The sequence below is a fragment of the Marmota flaviventris genome, chromosome 17, assembly GCF_047511675.1.
Source record: "Marmota flaviventris isolate mMarFla1 chromosome 17, mMarFla1.hap1, whole genome shotgun sequence".
NCBI lineage: Eukaryota > Metazoa > Chordata > Mammalia > Rodentia > Sciuridae > Marmota > Marmota flaviventris.
In genome coordinates this window covers 57,326,038-57,345,552 of record NC_092514.1, presented here as the reverse complement: position 1 = coordinate 57,345,552, position 19,515 = coordinate 57,326,038, and the positions used below count along the sequence as shown (strand labels likewise).

The 19,515-nt window shown below is 35.0% G+C and overlaps 1 protein-coding gene across 9 annotated transcripts in view; it reads left to right on the top strand.

Moving 5' to 3' along the window:
- Kansl1 (KAT8 regulatory NSL complex subunit 1) overlaps positions 1 to 19,515 on the top strand; it is a 187,815-nt gene that overhangs the window by 122,637 nt on the left and 45,663 nt on the right. For 5 of the 9 annotated variants that reach the window (XM_071603246.1, XM_071603242.1, XM_071603247.1 and 2 more), the window contains 2 exons: positions 5,358 to 5,499; positions 14,782 to 14,883. In XM_071603246.1, coding sequence (XP_071459347.1) covers positions 5,358 to 5,499; positions 14,782 to 14,883 — 244 coding nt within the window. Of the gene's footprint in view, positions 1 to 5,342; positions 5,500 to 14,781; positions 14,884 to 19,515 lie in introns of all 9 variants that reach the window. The other 4 variants (XM_071603248.1, XM_071603244.1, XM_071603245.1 and 1 more) reach the window with 2 other exon arrangements.

Genomic DNA, 19,515 nt, shown 5'->3' with positions numbered 1-19,515 from the left:
AATTGTTAGCATGGAACCATCGAAGGGAAACAGTTGAAAACCTTACCAGTGTTGGAATTCATGTCTTCATTATTGATTATGGCTGTATTGGAAATCAAGTCATTGTTATATTTATAATATCATTCTATAATTTGGAGGGTTTTTTTTAAGTCCATATACTGAGAATATGCCTAATCTGAAATCAGTGTCTGCTGTTCTTGAGCCATAAATTATTAGAGAACTAAATTTACATTTTCGATATTGGGGGAGGTCTACCTTCATTTTCAATAAACAGAAAATTGTGTGGTTTGTTTTGTCAAGGGAAAAAAATGTACAGCAGGGAACTCTTACTCTTGTGATTTTAATATTACTCTTTGTGATTTTAATATTCTGTGGTATTCTACTCTGCCCCTGAGGTATGGTAACATCACATCTCACCCCAGACTTGTTAATAACTACATACCTCTCATGTTTGCTGATAGCTCAGCTCTCTGCTCATATTGCTCGTGTTTTAAACATAAGATAGTTTATGGATTCTTCTTTATTTTTTTATTACAATTAATCTGAGTATGAACAACATTATAGAAAAACTGATAGTTTTCTATTGCAAATCAATTGTATACCAGCACATATGTATTTGTAGAATGAAACCTGTTCATAAGCTGATGATTGCTAATAATATTCCTTTATTGCTGCTTTTTGTGATTATTTCATTGGCCAGTTTCCAAAAAGTATTATCAGAAGGCTGAGTTTGTATTGTTATTTAGCATACATGTGAAATAGTAGGCCTGTTGCCTTTTTGGTGGGCGTGGCGGGGGGTTGTTTTGGTGTTGGTGATGCTAGGCATAGAACCCTAGGCCTATTACTTCTGACCTTTCTACCAAAGAAAAAAGTTATGTACAAAAGTTATTATGAACTAAAATGTTTTAAAAAATTTACTTTTCCTGGTGTATTTCCCCCCCCCCCCCACCCTGCACACATTTTTTATTGGTACATTATAGTAATACATAATGGTGGAATTTATTGTTACATATTTGTACATGCACACAATATAGTTTGGCCAGTATCACTTCCCAGTATGCCTCCCTTCCTCTCCTTCCTTCCATATTTTCAGAACAGTTTTTTGTTTTGTTTTTGCGGTGTTGAAAATTGAACCGGTTTTTGTTTTGTTTTTTATACAGGGAATTGAACCCAGCGGCATCTAACCACTGAGCCACATCCCTACCGCCCCCCTACCCCTCTTTTTGTAGTTTATTTAGAGACAGGGTTTCACTGAGTTGCTTAGGGCCTCCCTAAATTGCTGAGGCTGACTTTGAACTAGAGATCCTCCTGTCTCAGCTTCTGAGCCACAGGGATTATAGCATGTGCCACTATGCCTGGCCTGAACCTAGCTTTCCACGTGTGTGCCTCCTGCCCCGAGCAAAAAAGAAAGAAAGAAAAAAAAATTAAGATGTCTCACTCAGAGATAACAATAAGATTTCATCTTTCCTGCTAATCTGGAATACTTGGGGTCCTGGAACACTGTCAGGAGAAAGCTTATGAACTACATTCAGGATTTTTTTGTCCACCTCGGGTACAAACGCAGAAGTAGCCTAAGTTTGTCAATAAGGTGTCTTTCCTTACCTTTGGTTTTTAAATTGAGCAACATATATACCACTTATGGTAACTTATATTAGAGTCTGTAAACAAGTCAAAATAACACCTGGCATTTTGCCAGGGGAATGTTAGAGTTTGTAAACAAGTCTGGATGGTGCCTGGCAAAATGCCAGAGGGAGTGGTTTGAGAAGTAACAAAAGCGAGCCATTAAGTGTGGAGATTCCTTATTGGTTGACTGATGTATCTAGTTTATGCTAATTAGATAAGCTGTGTGGAATGTATAAATACTGCTCCTGTCCTGCAATAAACGGCTCCTACTCCTGCTGTATCAACGTACACAAGTTATTCGTCACCCCCCGGTTATTTTGCGGCAAACTTTGAAATAAGTATTATTTTTAGTGATCTGTTTTTAGTGAGAAAAAATAATAGGTGAATGTTTAAATTTATAAAATGTTTTAAACTTCATTATGAATGTACAGAAAAGTCATTGCAAAAGTTACTTTTACTAAATGTATTTAAGCTGAACAAAATTACTTACATAACTGGTGTAATATTAGAAATGTATTCATTAAAGTATTTTCTAGAACTAGATTGTCATTTTGAGGACTGCCCTGGATTTCACATGATCAGTGTTCAAAAGCAGCTGTCTTATAAAAAAGACATTGATACAGTGTATACTGAATAATAATGTGTACTATACTATTGCACTCCTGCCTGATAAACTCTGGTGTGTTGCTATTTGTGGTTGGTTATTGACAATTATTGTGACCTGTGTTTTCATACTCCAAAGAATGTATTAGAGAATACTCTTGAGTGCTTGTACATATTTGTACATGCACACAATACAATTGTCCAAGTATCCTATTTTTAGGACAATCTGTAGTTTCATTCTTAATTAAATTAAAGGATAATATAAGCTCAAGATTATGAAATAGCCACAGAATTGAAACTTGGTATATTATTTCCTTGAAAACCAAATTTTGGAAGGGGAAAGAGCTGTGTAATTTTTCGAACATAGGAGTGACAAGAAATGTGAGTTTATTCAAGGTGAGTTCATTTAGGGAACATAATCGATTGACCAATGAATATCAACAAGTAGACCAGCAGTGATAGATGGGGACTTGGTACCATTAGAAATGAATGGAACCTATAAAAGGTAGAAATTTTGCAGGATAGGATGATGGTAAGCCTTTTAAATCTAGTTTTAATTGGGAATAGGATATGAAGGGTAACTAGCTATGTGTCTTTTAGAAAGGGGAGGCTCCCTAGGTTATTTCTAATCACTTGAGGCCTGATTATTTTGAATTCAGGTCAGAAGTGGACCTACAGCCTACATTGAAGCCCTTCACTACTTACTATAATGTATTGTTTTATTTTAAAATTATTCCATCAGAATCAGGAAACTATAAAATGCCTTGTTTCTAGAAGAACATAAACAATTGTATAATACTTTATCACAATGGTTGATCTGAATGACTTGTTAGGATCATATAAAAGTTAGTACAATTACTATTTTTATTATGATGATTAAGCACTCATTTCTAACCTTACTGCAACCATATTTATTATTGACATTTATCAATGGGATTATATAAAAATTCATGTATTATAATTTTTAGTAGTAAGTGTGTGTATTCTAATTGGTAGTAAAAAGGGCATTGTGACTGTTTATTTCTAGAAAAATAATTTTGTAGTAGATTGTGAAATGTTTTGGTTACAAACTGAATACAAAATTAAGCAGGAGCAATATACCCCTCTAATAGTTAAAGAATGTTAAATTGCCACATTTCTGTCATAATTTTTCTGAGAAGTCAAATGTTACATTTTAAGTAGAGCTAAACTCCACAATTTTTCTATTCCCCTTCCCAGAGATAATAAAGGCCCTACACTGATCCTGAATTTGTTGTATATACATTCTATACATGTTTTATACCGTTTTTTTTAAACCTAACTATATTAGTAACAATTATTATTTTTTAGTTTTTCATGTAGTTTTTCCATTGCACCACTGTTGGTTGATGGTCATGTTGATACATGTAGCAATTTAAATTTCCAAATAGTTTATTTCATTAAATTCCTTTACTATTTGTATGTACCTGTACTAGTATTTATTCCTACCACTAGTATTTATTCCTACCTCCTACACCATGTTGACTCCAGGTCTTCAGCATGCTAGGCAAGCACTCTACTACTGAGCTACGCTCTGTTCCCTGTAATAGTACTCATACTTATTTTTTGTTTTTATGTGATTTCTCCATTTAATATTGTGTTCTGAGATTTAGTCTTGTTGATATGTAGAGCTATAGATTTGTGTTTATTACTATAGGAGAAATTTTTAGAGGAATAAATTAGTTTAAGTGCTTTAACAGTTAGGTTGTAATTAATTTTGGATTTATTACAAATTCTGCAATGAACCTATTTCCATATGCAGATGTAAAAGTTAAATTCTCAGAAGCACAATTTCATAATGGTTAGGTATGTAGATTGTCCACCTAGCCAGATATTTCCAAATTATTCTTTCAAAAGTAGTCATACCACTTAGGAGCAGTGTACAAATTGCTGTTTTACATATCTTATCATCCCCTGATTTTATCAGACTTTGAGTTTTTCCAGTCTAGATTTAAAACAGCATCTCAATATTTTATTTAATATTTTAACCAAATTTTAATAAGATTTGGCATATGTTGTATTTATTGATCATTTGGGTTTCTCTCCTGTGAATTAAGATCGTCTCTTTTTTAATTCCAGCATATTTCTGGAGTTCTGTTATATGTTTTGATTATTTAATCTTTAGTTATGTCTGTTTACAGATATCCTCTACCAATCAGTACCTTGCCTTTTAACTTTGTTAATAAGATATTTTTGAAAATTAAGTCATGTTTTGTTTCTTATTTAAGAAATTCTTTCCTGTTCTAAGTCCCAAAGATACTCTTTGTGTTTTAAGTGTGTATGTACAAATATAGCAATTTGAAAATTTTAAATTATGGAATTATATCATGAAGAAAGAAACTTTTACTTTCCCCATATAAAGAACTAGGCATTTTGAATAGCTCAATCTAATTCATTAGAATCTCACTTGATTTGAATGCCATAGCTTTATATATCCAGTTTTAAGTTTTGAGGCTCTGTATTCTGTTCCATTGGTCTTTTGTCCATCTTATATTGCCTTAGTTACCGTAATTTTATAATGAGTTTTGATACCTGATAATTCAAATTTATATCATGCTTTACTTTTCAGAATATCTTTGCTAATGGTTCTTTTTTCTGTGTGAACTTTTAGATGTTTCTCAACTTCTATGAAGAACCCTGCAGAGAATTTCATTGGGATGTCTTTGAATTTACAGATTTATATGAAAATTGCCTTATTAAAACATTTATCTTGCCATTTGTATAGATCTTTATATCTTTCAGACTTATTTATCTGTAAAGATTTTTTTCCTCTAGTATTAGCTTTTGTTGATGAGTTTAGTTATGAGTAGTGCTTTTACAGAAAATATTTTTCTATGACTGGAATTTTTAATACAAATTATTTTTCATATATGTCTTATTTTAAAGTAGAAAAATTAAGGCAATTTCAGAGGATTTTTTTAGGGGGGATGCACAGGATCAGGGTACTTAATCTATATGAAGTGTTTTATTCCACAAGGGTCCTTCCTGTAGGTTCTGTGTGTGTGTCCATCTTTACTTTTTCTTGATAACAAGTTAGTCTATGTAAGTGCCTTCATCTGATTTGGTATAGATACTATCTGCTCTTGGATTTCACTCAGTTTATTTCCTTTTAGGAGACGCAGGTCAGAATGGAGATGGGCTGCAGACCGAGCAGCTATTGTGAGCCGCTGGAACTGGCTTCAAGCTCATGTTTCTGACTTGGAATATCGAATTCGTCAGCAAACCGATATTTACAAACAGATTCGTGCTAATAAGGTAAGGGATCAATATCCGGTGTTTTCAGCCCAATTAAAAACTACCATTTTCCCTTTTTTTCTCATCCTCTCCTACCCTTTCAGTAATTCTTCACTATGTCAAGATAAAAGGTTTAATGATCTGATATTATGAGCTGATGTTGGATAGTATACTGTAGTAAACAAGGCTACAATATAATGTTTAATTGACGTGTGTTTAGAGAAGAACAGCATGGGTGTCTGAGTTAACACAAAACCCATCCCAAATAAAAGACTATATAATTAATGTAAACCATTAGCTGTCAGATTCATTATGTATTCATGTCTAGTGAGGATTTTTACTATCTTGTTCTTTTGATTAGCTGTTTCCTGTTTTATTACGAATCCTCTCTTGCTTGCTTGAGAAAAAATAGGGTTGGCCTAAACAATTGTTGAGGTAAATACATTGATGATGAGGAGTTTTATTTTGCTTTATTCCCCTGTCTGTGAGGGACTAATAAGCTACCTTACAGCTTTTATTTTTTATACTGACATTACATAGTTTTTCGTCTTGAAAAATCAACATAGGAGAAAGCTTTTTGCTCCAGTTTCAATTTGAGTTCAAAAGAAATTTGCACAGAAAAAAAAATCCATTCAACAAATATTGAGTGCTTACTGTGTAGCACCACTTTTCTCTGTGGAATGGTCACAGTGGTGAACAAAAATTTTACCTTCATGGAGCTTTACATTCTTGCACAGTGTCTTTTGTTCTTAATATTTTATGAGCTTCATAACTGACAGATGGGTCTAAATAAAGTCTACTCCTAAAAATGTGTTAAGTATCTTTTTATCCTTAATGCTTGTCACGGCCTTAAGAAAACTGCTTACTGTAAACAGTATGTGTTAGATTAATTAATAGGTCTAAAGTTAAAGGGTGATCAAATGACAAGATAAACAAAGTGATGAAAGTTTGATGTAAAAGTTCTGTAGCTTCTTCTGTCTACTCTTTTAAACATTTATGTTAAAAATTCCACTAGACATTTCTCCTCTTTTAAAAAAAAAAAGTTCACTGGATAGTTCTAGGTTTTCCCCTTACATTGGATTTATGTATAAATCTCCAGTAATCCATCTGAGCATATTATAATTGACATAGTCCAAAGGATTCACTTTTTAATAATTTGTTCCTTTAGGGTAGAGAACAGATGAAATCATGACTAATTTTAACAAATTAGCTAGAAGATCTGTGGGTGTGGTGGTGTATACGTGTAATACCAGTGTCTTGGGAGGCTAAGGCAGGAGGATTGGATGTTTGAGGCCAGCCTCAGCACTTGGTGAAGACCTAAGCAACTTAACAAGACCCTGTCTCAAAGTAGAAAAGGATTGGGATATATGTAGCCCAATGGAAAGTGCCTCTAAGTTCAATCCCTGGTACTCCCCTATCTCCCACCCCCAGCCAAAAAACGAATTAGCTAGAACAAAACTAAGAAATATTCTAGAGATTCTAGGGGTGGTGATTATTTTGCTTTTCTTACTTCATCTTCACAAAAAGAAATTTTAAAGCCTGATTTATAGAGAGTGAACTGGAATGGTGACTAAGAATAGCCAGGAGATGACTGGATATTACCTATCCTGAGGGAAAAAAAAAAAACAGTCTTTCTGTGTCAGGGACGCCTCTTCAGTGTCTGTTTCTAAGTTATTTTAACCAGTAGTTAGGTGGAAGTTTCTATATATGAAAACTAGAGTCTCTTGGTTAGTACAACAGTCATATTTGTTGCTTCATCTGTTTTATATACATTCATACATAGATATGTGCTTTTATATATGTGTATATGTTTTGTTATATTAGTTTTGCATTATAAAACTACCATAGTGCTAGGCCCATTGATGCAGACCTGTAATCCCTGCTACTCAGGAGGCTAAGACCATTGGTTTGCAAATTTGAAGCCAGCCTGAGAACTAAGTGAGACCCTGTCTCAAAATAAAAAAGAGCCCTGGGGATATAGCTCAGTGAAAGAGCACTTGACTAACCTGTGTATCAATTCAATTAATAGGATAAACTTGGAAATTACATAGAAGTATGGGGGATCATTCCCTAATAAACTCAACTTGGTACAAAATATTTGTTTTAAATTTTTATTAGTTATTGATGGACTTTTATTCATTAATTTGTTTATATGTGGTGCTGAGAATCGAACCCAGTGGTCCATACATGCTGGGCAAGCATGCTACCACTGAGCCACAACCCCAGCCAAAAACATTTTTTTACATATATTTTCTTCCATCATTTTTCTCAGTGTCACATAACTACTTTGTTTAAAGAATTTTGTTACAGTGTATCCTGAATATTTACTATCACTTTTTGGAAAATTTTGTTGTTATTAACTATGTTCTTCTAACTTTTCTTGTTATTTATTTAAATTATGTTTTTTTTAATTATAAGGCATGCCATGATAAACATCTTTACTTCAGTCAAAGACATAAAAACTTATGTTTTTGCTGCACACTGTAGAGAAAAGTGTCTTGGCAGTCCCTTTCAGTTTACAGATTTGGTAACTACGTATGAAAAGATAATCTCACTTTTGGCTCTTGCTTTATTCTTTGTCTCATCACTTAGTAGTAATGTCAGAGCAATTTGGGGAAACTTTTTAAAAACCTGAAGATATTTCTCAATATATGGAAAATATTCTAGAACTTTATGTATATACTGATAACTCAGGAGTCTTGATATTCAGGGCATAATATATTAAAGAAACACCAGATTTACTAATATTTCATTTTAATTCTGACTTTTGTTACCAGTTATATAATCTTGGTCATATAAAGTCACTTATCATTTATGAGCCTCAGTTTCTTGGTCTATAAAATATGTCATTCTAGATAATCTTTTATAAAACATTTTTTCTGCAGTTTAAATACAGTATCAATTACAAACTTCTGACAATAAAATTAGAATGAGAATCCCAGTAATATGTCAAAAAAAAAAAAAAACCCTCAAAACTTTTCAGATCATTCTATCATTTAAATGTTAGTGATTTAACGATTTGTTCATATCATTAAGTCATTTGTTTTTTCATCTAGATCTGTTAAGTTTCCTAAGCTGCCATACAAAGTATCACAAACTGGGTGACTTAAAACAACAGAAATTTATTCTCTCTTAGTTCTTGGGGTCAGAAGTCTAAAGCCAGGGTGTTTTCAGGGTCATGCTCCTTCTGAAGGTTCTGAGGAAGAATCTTGCTTCTTCCAAAGTTCTGGTGGTGGCTGGCAATCCTTGATGTGCTTTGGAGGAGGCTGTGTCACTCTAGTTGTTTGTTGCCTTTGCCTCCACGTGAGCATTGTTTCTTTGAATATCTGTGTCCAAATTTCCTTGTTAAAAATGCACCAGTTGGGGGCTGAGGCTGTAGCTCAGTGGTAAAGCGCTCCTCTCACATGCGTGAGGCACTGAGTTCAATCCTCAGCACCACATAAAACAATAAATAAATATACTGCGTTCATCTACAACAAAAAATATACATAAAAATATTTTTTTAAAAGCACCAGTTGCAGTGTGTTTAGCGCCACTGTAAAGGGCTCATCATAACTTGATTACATCCACAAAGACCCTGCTTCCAAATAATATCACATTGTTAGTTCTTAGCGGACATAAATTTTGAGGGAATACTTCAACCCAGCCTAATAAATAAGCAGTGGAATTTCCTCAGTGATATATTACCATGCATTTGGATTTTACCTAGACTATTCTATTATTTTACTAATAGAAACCTTTGAGCACCTGTACTGTGTGCCAAAAACTATGCTATAGGCATTGTACTGTTATCCACAGTTTTAAAGATAAACAAATGAAGGTTTAGAGGTTAAGTAGTTTCTGCATGGTCCAAAGTGTATCATCCAAGTGAATCCAAAACCAAGGTTTGAGTATCTGGTCTCCAGAGTTTTGCTCAAGTTGGTGGTCACTTTTAAGTGCTTTGTTACTTTTCGGGTTATTGAAATCCAAGGGATTTTTTCTCTGTGCATTAGTAGAGTGGATAGTGTTCCCATTCTGCTTCTAGGTTTACGTCATTTGCCTATGTTGTTCATGAGACAATTCTGGGTTTGATAATCAGATGTTCAGTTATAACCTTGTCTTATGGATGGAAGATTGGAGAGATGGTGGGGCTTTTACTTTTTAAGGCTTTACTGTATTAATTTTCTTAAACTGAAGATATTTGGGGAAGTATTTGTGAACCACTGCTAGGTGATTCTAATTTCCACACATCATGTTCTTTGCTATCAGAAGTGAATATCAAAAGATAATACCCAGCTGGCCATGGTGGCACATAACTGTAATCCCAGTGGCTCAGGAGGCTAAGAGAAGAGGATCACAAGTTTCAGAGCAGCCTCAGCAACTTAGCGAGACCCTATCTCAAAATAAAAGGACTGAGGATGTGGTTCAGTGGTTAAATGCTCCCAGGTTAAATCCCCGTTCAAAAAAAAAAAAAAAAAAATCTTCCATGACAGAGAAAGGAAAATAATGTGTGTATGTATTGAATAAGTTCATCTTTCCAATATTCTTCTGCATCTACATCTAATGCATTAAAATTTAGCTTTATTATTTTTCATCTCTTCTTCTGACTGATCTGAGAAATTCCTCAGCAGTTGCTAAGGACGGAAATGTTATTGAGGATAAGAGGTGGAAAAGCATTGAAAACACCAGATAGAAAAATGCTGATTAGCAGGAGCTTATCCTTTGTCTTCAAATTTATATATATATATATATATATATATATATATATATATATATATATATATATATATATATGTATTTATTCATTTATTTTCGTTGCAGGTGGGCAAATAGCTTTATTTCATTTTTATGCAGTGCTAAGGTTTGAACCCAGTGCCTCTCATGTGCTAGGCAAGTGCTCTACCTCCAAGCCCCAGCCCCAGCCCCTGTCTGTAAATTTTATAGAGTTAAGGTTCCCATCTTAACCAAGTTATAGCTGTGTCTTCTTCAGGTAGCTCAAGGACGTTCTTAAGAAACTCACTGCAGTTACTCTTTTGTTTGTTTTAAAGAGTCTGCAGTTGTGACCTTACCAATTCCATTGGTCCTTGTATAAAGCGGAAGCTTACCTTGTGAGAGTTCTGTAGGGCTGGGCAGGCCACATGATCCTGTTTCTGGCTCAAAGGGCTGGAGTGAAGAATAGAGTGACACTCTTGGCCTTTAATTTTGTCCTTTATCGTTGCTATCAAACTGATGGCCATAGCCATTTCTCAATGACCCAGTTGAAACACAGAATGCTATGGAATTCCATTTTTGGGTTGACTTGACAGGATAGAGTGGAAGAGTTTTCTTAGCTGATAATAATCTTTCTTTTCATGGCTGTTAAACATGAATAAACTTTTTCCCAAATAATTTAATGGTGGAATATAACTACTTGCATACAAAAAAGGACATAAAATATTAACTGTACAGTTTAATGATATATTTGAATATTTTAGGGAATTTCAAGTAATCATGTAAATCTCCTTAAAGCCTCACTTCCATCAGCCTCGTTAGCTAGGTTCTACCTCTTTTCTCTTTTAGGTCACCTTCTCTAAACTTCTATTATAGTGCTGCTATAGTAATGCTTTGCCTACTTGTTTATCCAAGGCTAGATAAAGTAAGTTCCTTATGGTAGAATCTGTTTTTTAATTTTCTTGAAAGAGGCTAGAAACCTTGTCAGGTTCTCTGACTTCCTTCCCAACCTACAACCCTATTTGCATATATGGTTGATTCTGTCTTCAAATATATATCCAGTGTCCAGCCATTTTGTTCCAAGCAACTGTTTTTTCTGCTTTTGTTTGTCCTCCACTGTCTGTGTTAGCACAGTAGTTAGATTGATCATTTACAACTCAATCATTCTTCAAATCATCAAGTTTACCCCCATCTTAGCTTTTGCATTGACTTTTCTCTAGATACCTGTAAAGTTTGTTTTCATGTTTTTGTCAAATATTTAGTCAAATATCACCTTCCTGGTGTGGTTTACTCTCCTGCCTAATAGGAAATAGTATTCACTTCCACTTCTTAACCTTCTCCAGGTCCTTCTCTTTTCCCTTTGACACCATTCATATTGTTTGTTCTTACCCCAGTATTAGAATAGTGTAAGGAATTTGAGGGATGGGTTAGGAGAGATTGAGGGGAGAGGTCTCATTCTCTTCTGCATCCCCAGCACCTAAAAAATGTTTATGAATGGAACAGTGGTTAACTTAAATAAATATAAGAAAATGTGGACAAATCATATATGTCAAACTTAGAAAACTTGTGCACAGCAAAGGAAACAACAGTGATGAGACAACCTATAGTATGTGGAGAAAATATTGGCAAACTGTTCATTTAACAGGAGAGCAATATCCAGAGTATATAAGGGATTCAAGCAACGGCCCCATCCCAGGAAAAAAAAATCCAGTTAAGAAATGGACAAAATGGATAGGCATTTCTCAAAAGAACATAAACAAAAGGCCAACAACTTGTATCATCACAATACAGAATGACTCTTATGAAAAAGACAAAAACTTGCTGGGGGCAGTGATGCATGCCTGTGACCCCAGTGGCTCAGGAGTCCGAGGCAGGAGGATCATAAGTTTAGAGCCAGCTTCAGCTATTTAGCCAGGCCCTAAGCAACTTAGTGAGACCCTTTCCTGAAATAAAAAGGAGTGGGAATTGTTGCTCAGTTAAGTACCCCCAGGTTCAATCACTGGTACCCTATCAAAATAAAACAAAAATAATAATACTGGCAAGAATACAGAGATAGGGGAACTCTAATACACTGTTTGGTGGGAATGTAAATTGATACAGGTTTTATGGAAAACAGTATGGAGGTTCCTCTGAAAACTAAAAGTTAGAACTGCCATATGACCTGGTAATCCCACTTTTCCCTCCCCTATATTTTATTTTCCCAACCTCTGTAAATTTGAGGGGACAGCAATATTACTGAAGTTGTGGCCCATAATATTGTATTACTCATACATCCTGCACTCTACTGGGGATTGAACCCATGAGTGCTGTATCATTGAGCTACACTCTCAGCCCCCTTTTAATTTTATTTGAGACAGGTTTCCCTAAGTTCTCTGAGCTGGCCTTAAACCTAAGATAAATATTTCATCTTTTTACATCTCTTCTTTCAAAAAATTTTTGAATTAAAAAAGATCCCAGAGGATGCCAGGGATATATATATAGCTCAGTTGGTAGAGTGCTTGCCTTGCATGCACAAGGCCCTGGGTTCAATCCCCAGCACCACCCAAAAAAAAAAAAAAAAAAAAGATCCTAGGGATGGATCAGTCTGGTTCAGTCACTCATAAGAACCTATATTTCAGTGTCCTAGTGAACTCAAACTAGTATAGTCAAAATTTTTAGGACTTTTAAAAAAGGAAATCTATATTTTAGGCTCTTCTCTGATGTATTCTGTTGGAGAACCATGACTGATCAGATCTAAAAGTCTAGTATGTATTTTTGCACATTACTCCGGATCGAATGAATCTGGCACATGCTAGGCAAATGCTCTACCACTGAGCTACATCACCATCCCTTTTTAAATTTTATTTTGAGGCAGGTTCTTGCTAAGTTGCTATGCTGACCTTGAACTTAAAATCCTATTTGAGACCTCCCAAATGCATGGGATTATAGGAATGTGCCACCCCACCTTGCTGGAAAGAGATTTCATGTGGAATATTTAATCCTATCCTGAGATAATAAATAGATTTGATGATGGACCTGCCATATGTGTTTGATATATTCCCCAGCTGATTCTAATAAGAGCTGCTTTTTTTTTTTTTTCCTTTTGGTGGGGCACTGGGGATTGAACTAGGGTTGCTTAACCACTGAGCCACATCCCCAACCCTTCTTTATTTTGAGATAGGATGTGCTAAGTTGTTTAGGGCCTCACTAAATTGCTGAGGCAGGCTTTGAACTCCCTATCTGCCTGCCTCAGCCTCCTGAGCTGCTGGGATTACAAGTGTGTGCCACCATGCCCATCTTTAATTAAAGAGCTTCTTAATCTGGTTTGATCTGTTCATTATTACTTGGGATGAATGTAAGATCTGAATTTGAAATTGTCAAGCGGGAACTTAATCTGAAGTATTATATATGCTGGGTGCCAGTGGGGCATTAAAAAAAAAGTTTTTGATTTCTGATTGCAGGGACTCTTCCATTTTTGTTTCACTCCATTATTCTGCAATACAGTTGTTTGAGCTCATAGTTGACAGTAGTAGTACATTTAATGTGCTAATCCTTTAGCCACATTTGTAATCAAGTTAACTAGAAACACTGCATTGCTTATGTGGATCCAGTCCAGTCCAGTTGGTAATATATATAAAATACTAAAAAATGCCAGGCTCTGAATAAAAGGTGAACTGACATGTCAAGTAAATCAGAACATTGAGGTGGAATAGTGAGGAAGCCTTTGCTGCCTTGCTGAATACCCTGCTACTACTAGGCTTTTTGTTCATCCATTAAGAAGCAAATTTTCAGGGACTGGGGATGTGGCTCAAGCGGTAGCGCGCTCGCCTGGCATGCGTGCGGCCCGGGTTCAATCCTCAGCACCACATACAAACAAAGATGTTGTGTCTGCCAAATACTAAAAAAATATATTAAAATTCTCTCTCTCTCTCTCCCTCTGTCTTTAAAAAAAAAAAAAAAAGGCAAATTTTCAGTTCAGCAAGTATTTCAATAAAATTGATACAGGTGCATTAAAGTAGATTGGAAATCTATATAGAGCTTATTTTTTTTTTTATCAAAACTTTGGAAACATATTTCAAAGTTACCATTAGTAGCATATTCTTTGCTTTATTGATCAGTTGTTTTTTTTACAGTGCTAGGGATTAAACCCAGGGGCACTTTACTACTGAGCCACATCCATAATACTTGTATTTACTTTTCAGGCAGAGTCTCACTAAGTTGTGAAAGCTAGCCTTGAATTTGCCCATCCTCCTGCTTCAGCCTCCCTGTTACTGGGAATATGGGCATGTACCACCATGCCTGTCTCAAAGTTCTTTAGGTATTCCATAAATGATACAATGGGACATAATGCTCTTTTGGAGCAAGGCAATTTACATACCTGTAATCCCAGTGGCTTCAGAGGCTGAGACAGAAGAATCACAAATTATGAGACCCTGTATCAGATTAAAAATAAAAGACCTGGGGCTATAGCTTATTGGCAGAGTGCTCTGCTAATGTAGTTTGTTTCTGAACAATAGAATAAGAGAAAAGGCTTTTGGTAAATCAGTCTTCTGCTTCTACCCTTTTGAGATTAGCTCCTAAATTTGTCATTTATTTCAGTCACTTAGTGTTGTTTATCTCCTCTCTGTCCCACAGGGGTTGATAGTTCTTGGGGAGGCACCTCCACCAGAACATACAGCAGACTTACTGCTTCCACTTAGTTCTGAGGTGAAGACAGATCATGGGACTGATAAATTGGTAAGTATAAAATAAAGGAAAGGGGAAACGAGTGAGAATTGAGGGTATAACTTCAGCACACAGTTTATTCTCTATAAATAGAAAGTTCCCATTGGCTAAAAGAAGGAAACTATCCCCTTTTATCACTTTGGGCATTTTGAGATCTGAATTCCTAAATCGGGCAACATAGGAGCCCCCTTGCTGTGTAGCTGACCTTAGAATTTAAAGGTGTTTCCTATCCCTCAAGAAACCACAGCCAGAGCAAATATGAAATTTTGGAATGTTGTTTGGAATCTGTAGACCTGACTATACCCTGACCCTTTGAGAGGTAAAATAAAACTTTTTTGGCTTACTATAATATATATAACCTTTTCATTAAAAGGTTGGACTAGAGGTTAAACTCTGAAAAATGTTGAAAATACTGTCTATGGGTGATTCTTATTTTATAATGAGGATAAAACTATCTTCCATAATCTTCCATATCCTTAGACCCTAGATCAAATCTCCCTCTTCTATTCTTTCCCTTTCCCTAACATAATTTCTTTCTTTCTGAATTCTAGGAGTGCTCATTTATTTATTATACTTTTTAAGTTTCCCTAAAAGCTAGCTGGCTTTTATGAATATTAGCATTTCTTCATGTCAGCTCAACAACTGAGTTTGCAATTCCAGTAATTATTCATTTTGATTATGCTTCCTGGTAGTAAGCAGTATTAACTCTTTAAATCGGGGGTTACTCATTAAAGCATGTTACCTTTTATATTTATCATTGTTAACAGGAACTCATATAAAATATAATGAAAATTAACTTTCTTCTGAGAAAGATCATAGAGATGTTTGGGTTTTGAAAAGGTCTTTTACTCAGTTTTGAATGCCAGCTGCTGTTGCTATGGATAATAACAACATTAAGAGATCAAGAGTTCTTAACTGGAGGGTAGTTTTGAATAAAGAACAGAGTGCCAAATTACGCCACTGTTCGGATCTGTAATGTGAGTTAATTATATGCTATCAATAGAATTTTTTAAGTGACTTATGAAACTTTAATTATTCCAGCCAAGGGAAATATTGCTCATGAGAGAAGAATCATGGGTAAATTGAGAGGTCAGCTGATGATAATAAAGAGGCAAAGAAAACTTGAGGCATATTTGATTGAGAATAAGTTCTTTATAAACATTTATATAAATGTATCATATGTCTTCAACAAAATGCAAATCAGTTTTTACAAGAAAATCTACAATAAACATCTAACTTAAATTATCTGGGCCCCTAATCAGTTATAAATAGTAGATAAAACAAAATGTGGGCTTGTTGAATAATGTTCCATTGTTAATACCGAAAGAACATATAGCCAGTCTTTTTTCCTTATTTCCAAACTAAATGATCATTTTTTGGCAGAATCAATACCTATATATGTGGGTCTTGAAGACAGTACAGATATTACTGAAATTTAAGTTGTTCTAAAGGGCCCCAGCCTGTGACATTTAGAGACTAAAGGTGAGCCTCTTTTGAGCCATGGAGCAAAGCAAGAAATTCTCCTTGAGATAGGAGATGGCTTTGTGTTGGGAGAAGAAAATAAGATCCAATGAGGAACTCCTATAAAGTTCCTCTTCCGCCTTCTGGGGATTTGCACAATCTTACCACTCAAGACAGTTGGAAAGGTAAGGCTTGTTGAAGAGAGACAGTGAAGGCCTATGGCTTTGTAGCTGCCAATAAAGTCTTCTGTGTTCAAATAAATAGCTGATGTGAAGTAAAGCTGTTTTTGTACAAAGAAGGTGTGCCCCTGGAAAGAAAAAAGCTGTTGAGAGTTGTTCTCCTGTGTTGAGAAGCATGCCCTTTATCTTTCCCTCCTCCCTCTTCATTCCCTTGAATAGCAAACCATTTTCACCCATGTAAGAAAAAGTAGTGAAGGACCAGAGAATAACTAACTTGAAACTTATTTAAGTGAAGAAAGTAGTTTAAAATTATTCAAGAAAGTCATCAAGATTTCAGACAAAAAGTATTTTCAGGAAGAAGTGAGGGCTTTTTGGTCCATGTATCACAGGGTTTCTAGCATTCCACCAGAGAGCCATAGTATCGTTGGCTTGTATATTGTTGGAGGCTGGAATTCAGAGCTGGCCAATAGGTAGAATTTGAGGGAGGGAGTAGCGAAGAGGGAGCTACATGGGATGGAGCAGGACTTAAGCCCACAATCTGTGTATATCCCTTCAAATCTTGATCTGACCTTGAGCTGTCCATGTTCAGGTCAGATTTTTACATGGTCTAGTAGAAAGTAACAGTTGGAAGACTGAAAAGAGTTGAACAGAGATGGTTGTCGTTACTCACTGTGGGGAACGCAGAATTTGGAGTTTGGATCTCACATTGGACTTCGCATTGAAAGCATGGGGTGCTTACACTTTTGAGTTAAAAGAATGTTTCACCAGACTAAGTAATTAACTATAGGATTAAGGAGAAAACCAAAATATTTAAGTAGGCTTCCGTATGTTTCTTTGAATGCAGAATTACCAGTTCCACAAAATCAAGATGACCACTTAGAAAAACCTTAGCATCCTTCAGGGAAAGTGAATTGAAACCAGAGTCTCTATAGTGACATATACAATAAAAATTATTATACCTAGGAATAACCAGTAAAAATGATCCTTAGTTATGAAGGAAAAAAGAGAAAATGGGACTGACAACGTTTAAGAAGAATATCACTTTGTTTAAATGAAGAAAAGTCAATTTACAGATAGAGTAAAAAAATTCTTTGGAGACTAGTATACATGAGAACTACTTTGTAGTCAGATGTGACAATCAAAAGTGAAGACCGTCTTAAAAGTAGCCATAGGGAAAAGGTGAATTCCACACAATAAAGCATTGATCCTCAAGATAGATGAGGCCAAAAATAATGGAATTAGATAAATTGCTCAGAGAGGGAGGCTCAATCGCAGCATAAATAAAATGTTCAGATTCCTTAAGAGATTACCAAAACTGCAGAAGTGCAGCCATCCCTTGGTATTCCCAGGGTATTGATACCATTATCACCCCCACATATGCCAAAATTGTGGCATGCCCAAATCCCTTCTGTAAAGTGGCATATAGTATTTCTACACATGTCCTCCTATATACTTCAATCTCGAGATATTAAGTAACCTCTAGATTATGTTTAACACCTGTTGAGAGTTCTCCAGTGTTAAGAAGCATGCCCTTCTTGTAATACAATGTAAAGAATTGTTAGATTGTACTGTTTAGATAATAATGACCAAAAGAAAGTCTGTATATATTCAGTATGGACATGTTTTTTTTCTGAATACTGTTTTATACTGACATACAGTGCACAGAGTTCTGATTTTGCCATTCTCAACCAACACTTTTGTTTTCTGTTTGTTTTTTGGTTGTAGTCATCCTAATGGTTATGAGATGGTATCTCAAAGAGTAAAAGTACTGAACATATTTTCATGTGGTTATTCCCCATTTATATGTCTTTTCTGGCAAAATGTCTGTTCAAATCCTTTTCTTATTTAAAAAAAATTTTTAAAGTTATTGATGGACCTTTGTTTTATGTATGTATGTGGTGCTGAGAATTGAACCCGATGCCTCACACATGATAGGCAAGTAATGAACTACAGCCCTAGCCCCCATTTCTCATTTTTGAAGTGGTTTGTTTGTGAAATTCTTCATTGTTTCAAGAGTTCTACAAGTTTTGGATTTCATTCCCTATTCAGATGTGTGATTTGCAAATGTTTTCTCTCAATCTCTGGGTTGCCTTTTTACTCTGTGAATAGTGTTGTTGTTATTGTTTTTTGTTTTGATGCACAAAGTTTTTAAATTTTTCATGAAATTCAATTTGTCTTTTTTTTTTTTAATCTTTGGTGTCATATCAAGAAATCATTGCCAGGTCTAGGGTTGTAGCTCTGTGGTAGCGTGCTTGCCTACCACGTATGAGGCCCTGCATTTGATCCTCAACACCACATAAAGATAAATAAATAATATAAAGGTATTATGTTTATCTACAACTAAAAAAAAAATAAAAATAAAATTAATCATTGCCAAATTCAGAGTTTTAAAGGTTTTTTTTTTTTTTTTTTTTGTAGTTGTTCTGAGAGATTTATAGTTTTAGGTGTTAACTTTTAAGTCTTTGATCCATTTTTTAAATATTTTTTTAGTTGTAGAAGGACACAACATCTTTTTAGTTATTTTTATGTGGTGCTGAGGATCGAACCCGGTGCCTCACATATGTGAGGTAAGTGCTCTACCACTGAGCCACAACCCCAGCCCCTTTTGATCCATTTTGAGTTAATTTTTACTCTTAATTTTAGAGAAGAATCACCTTCATTTTTGGATATCCAGTTTTCCCAACATCATATGGGCAGGTATGTGTCATCACATAAATTTAGTAGTGTCATCTAAGAAGCCATACGGTCCAGGGCTTTTCTTTGCTTGCTAGATTTTTTTTTTATTACTGATTCAATCTCCTCACTAGTTTTAGCTTTATTCAGATATTCTATTTCTTTACGAGGTAGACTTGATAGATTTTATATTTCTAGGAATTTGTCCATTTCATCAATCTGTTGGTGTGTAATTGTTCATATAGTCTCATAATCTTTTTAGTTTCTGTAGAATCAGTAGTAATATCCCCATTTTTATTTATGACTTTTTAAAAATTTTATTTTAGTTGTA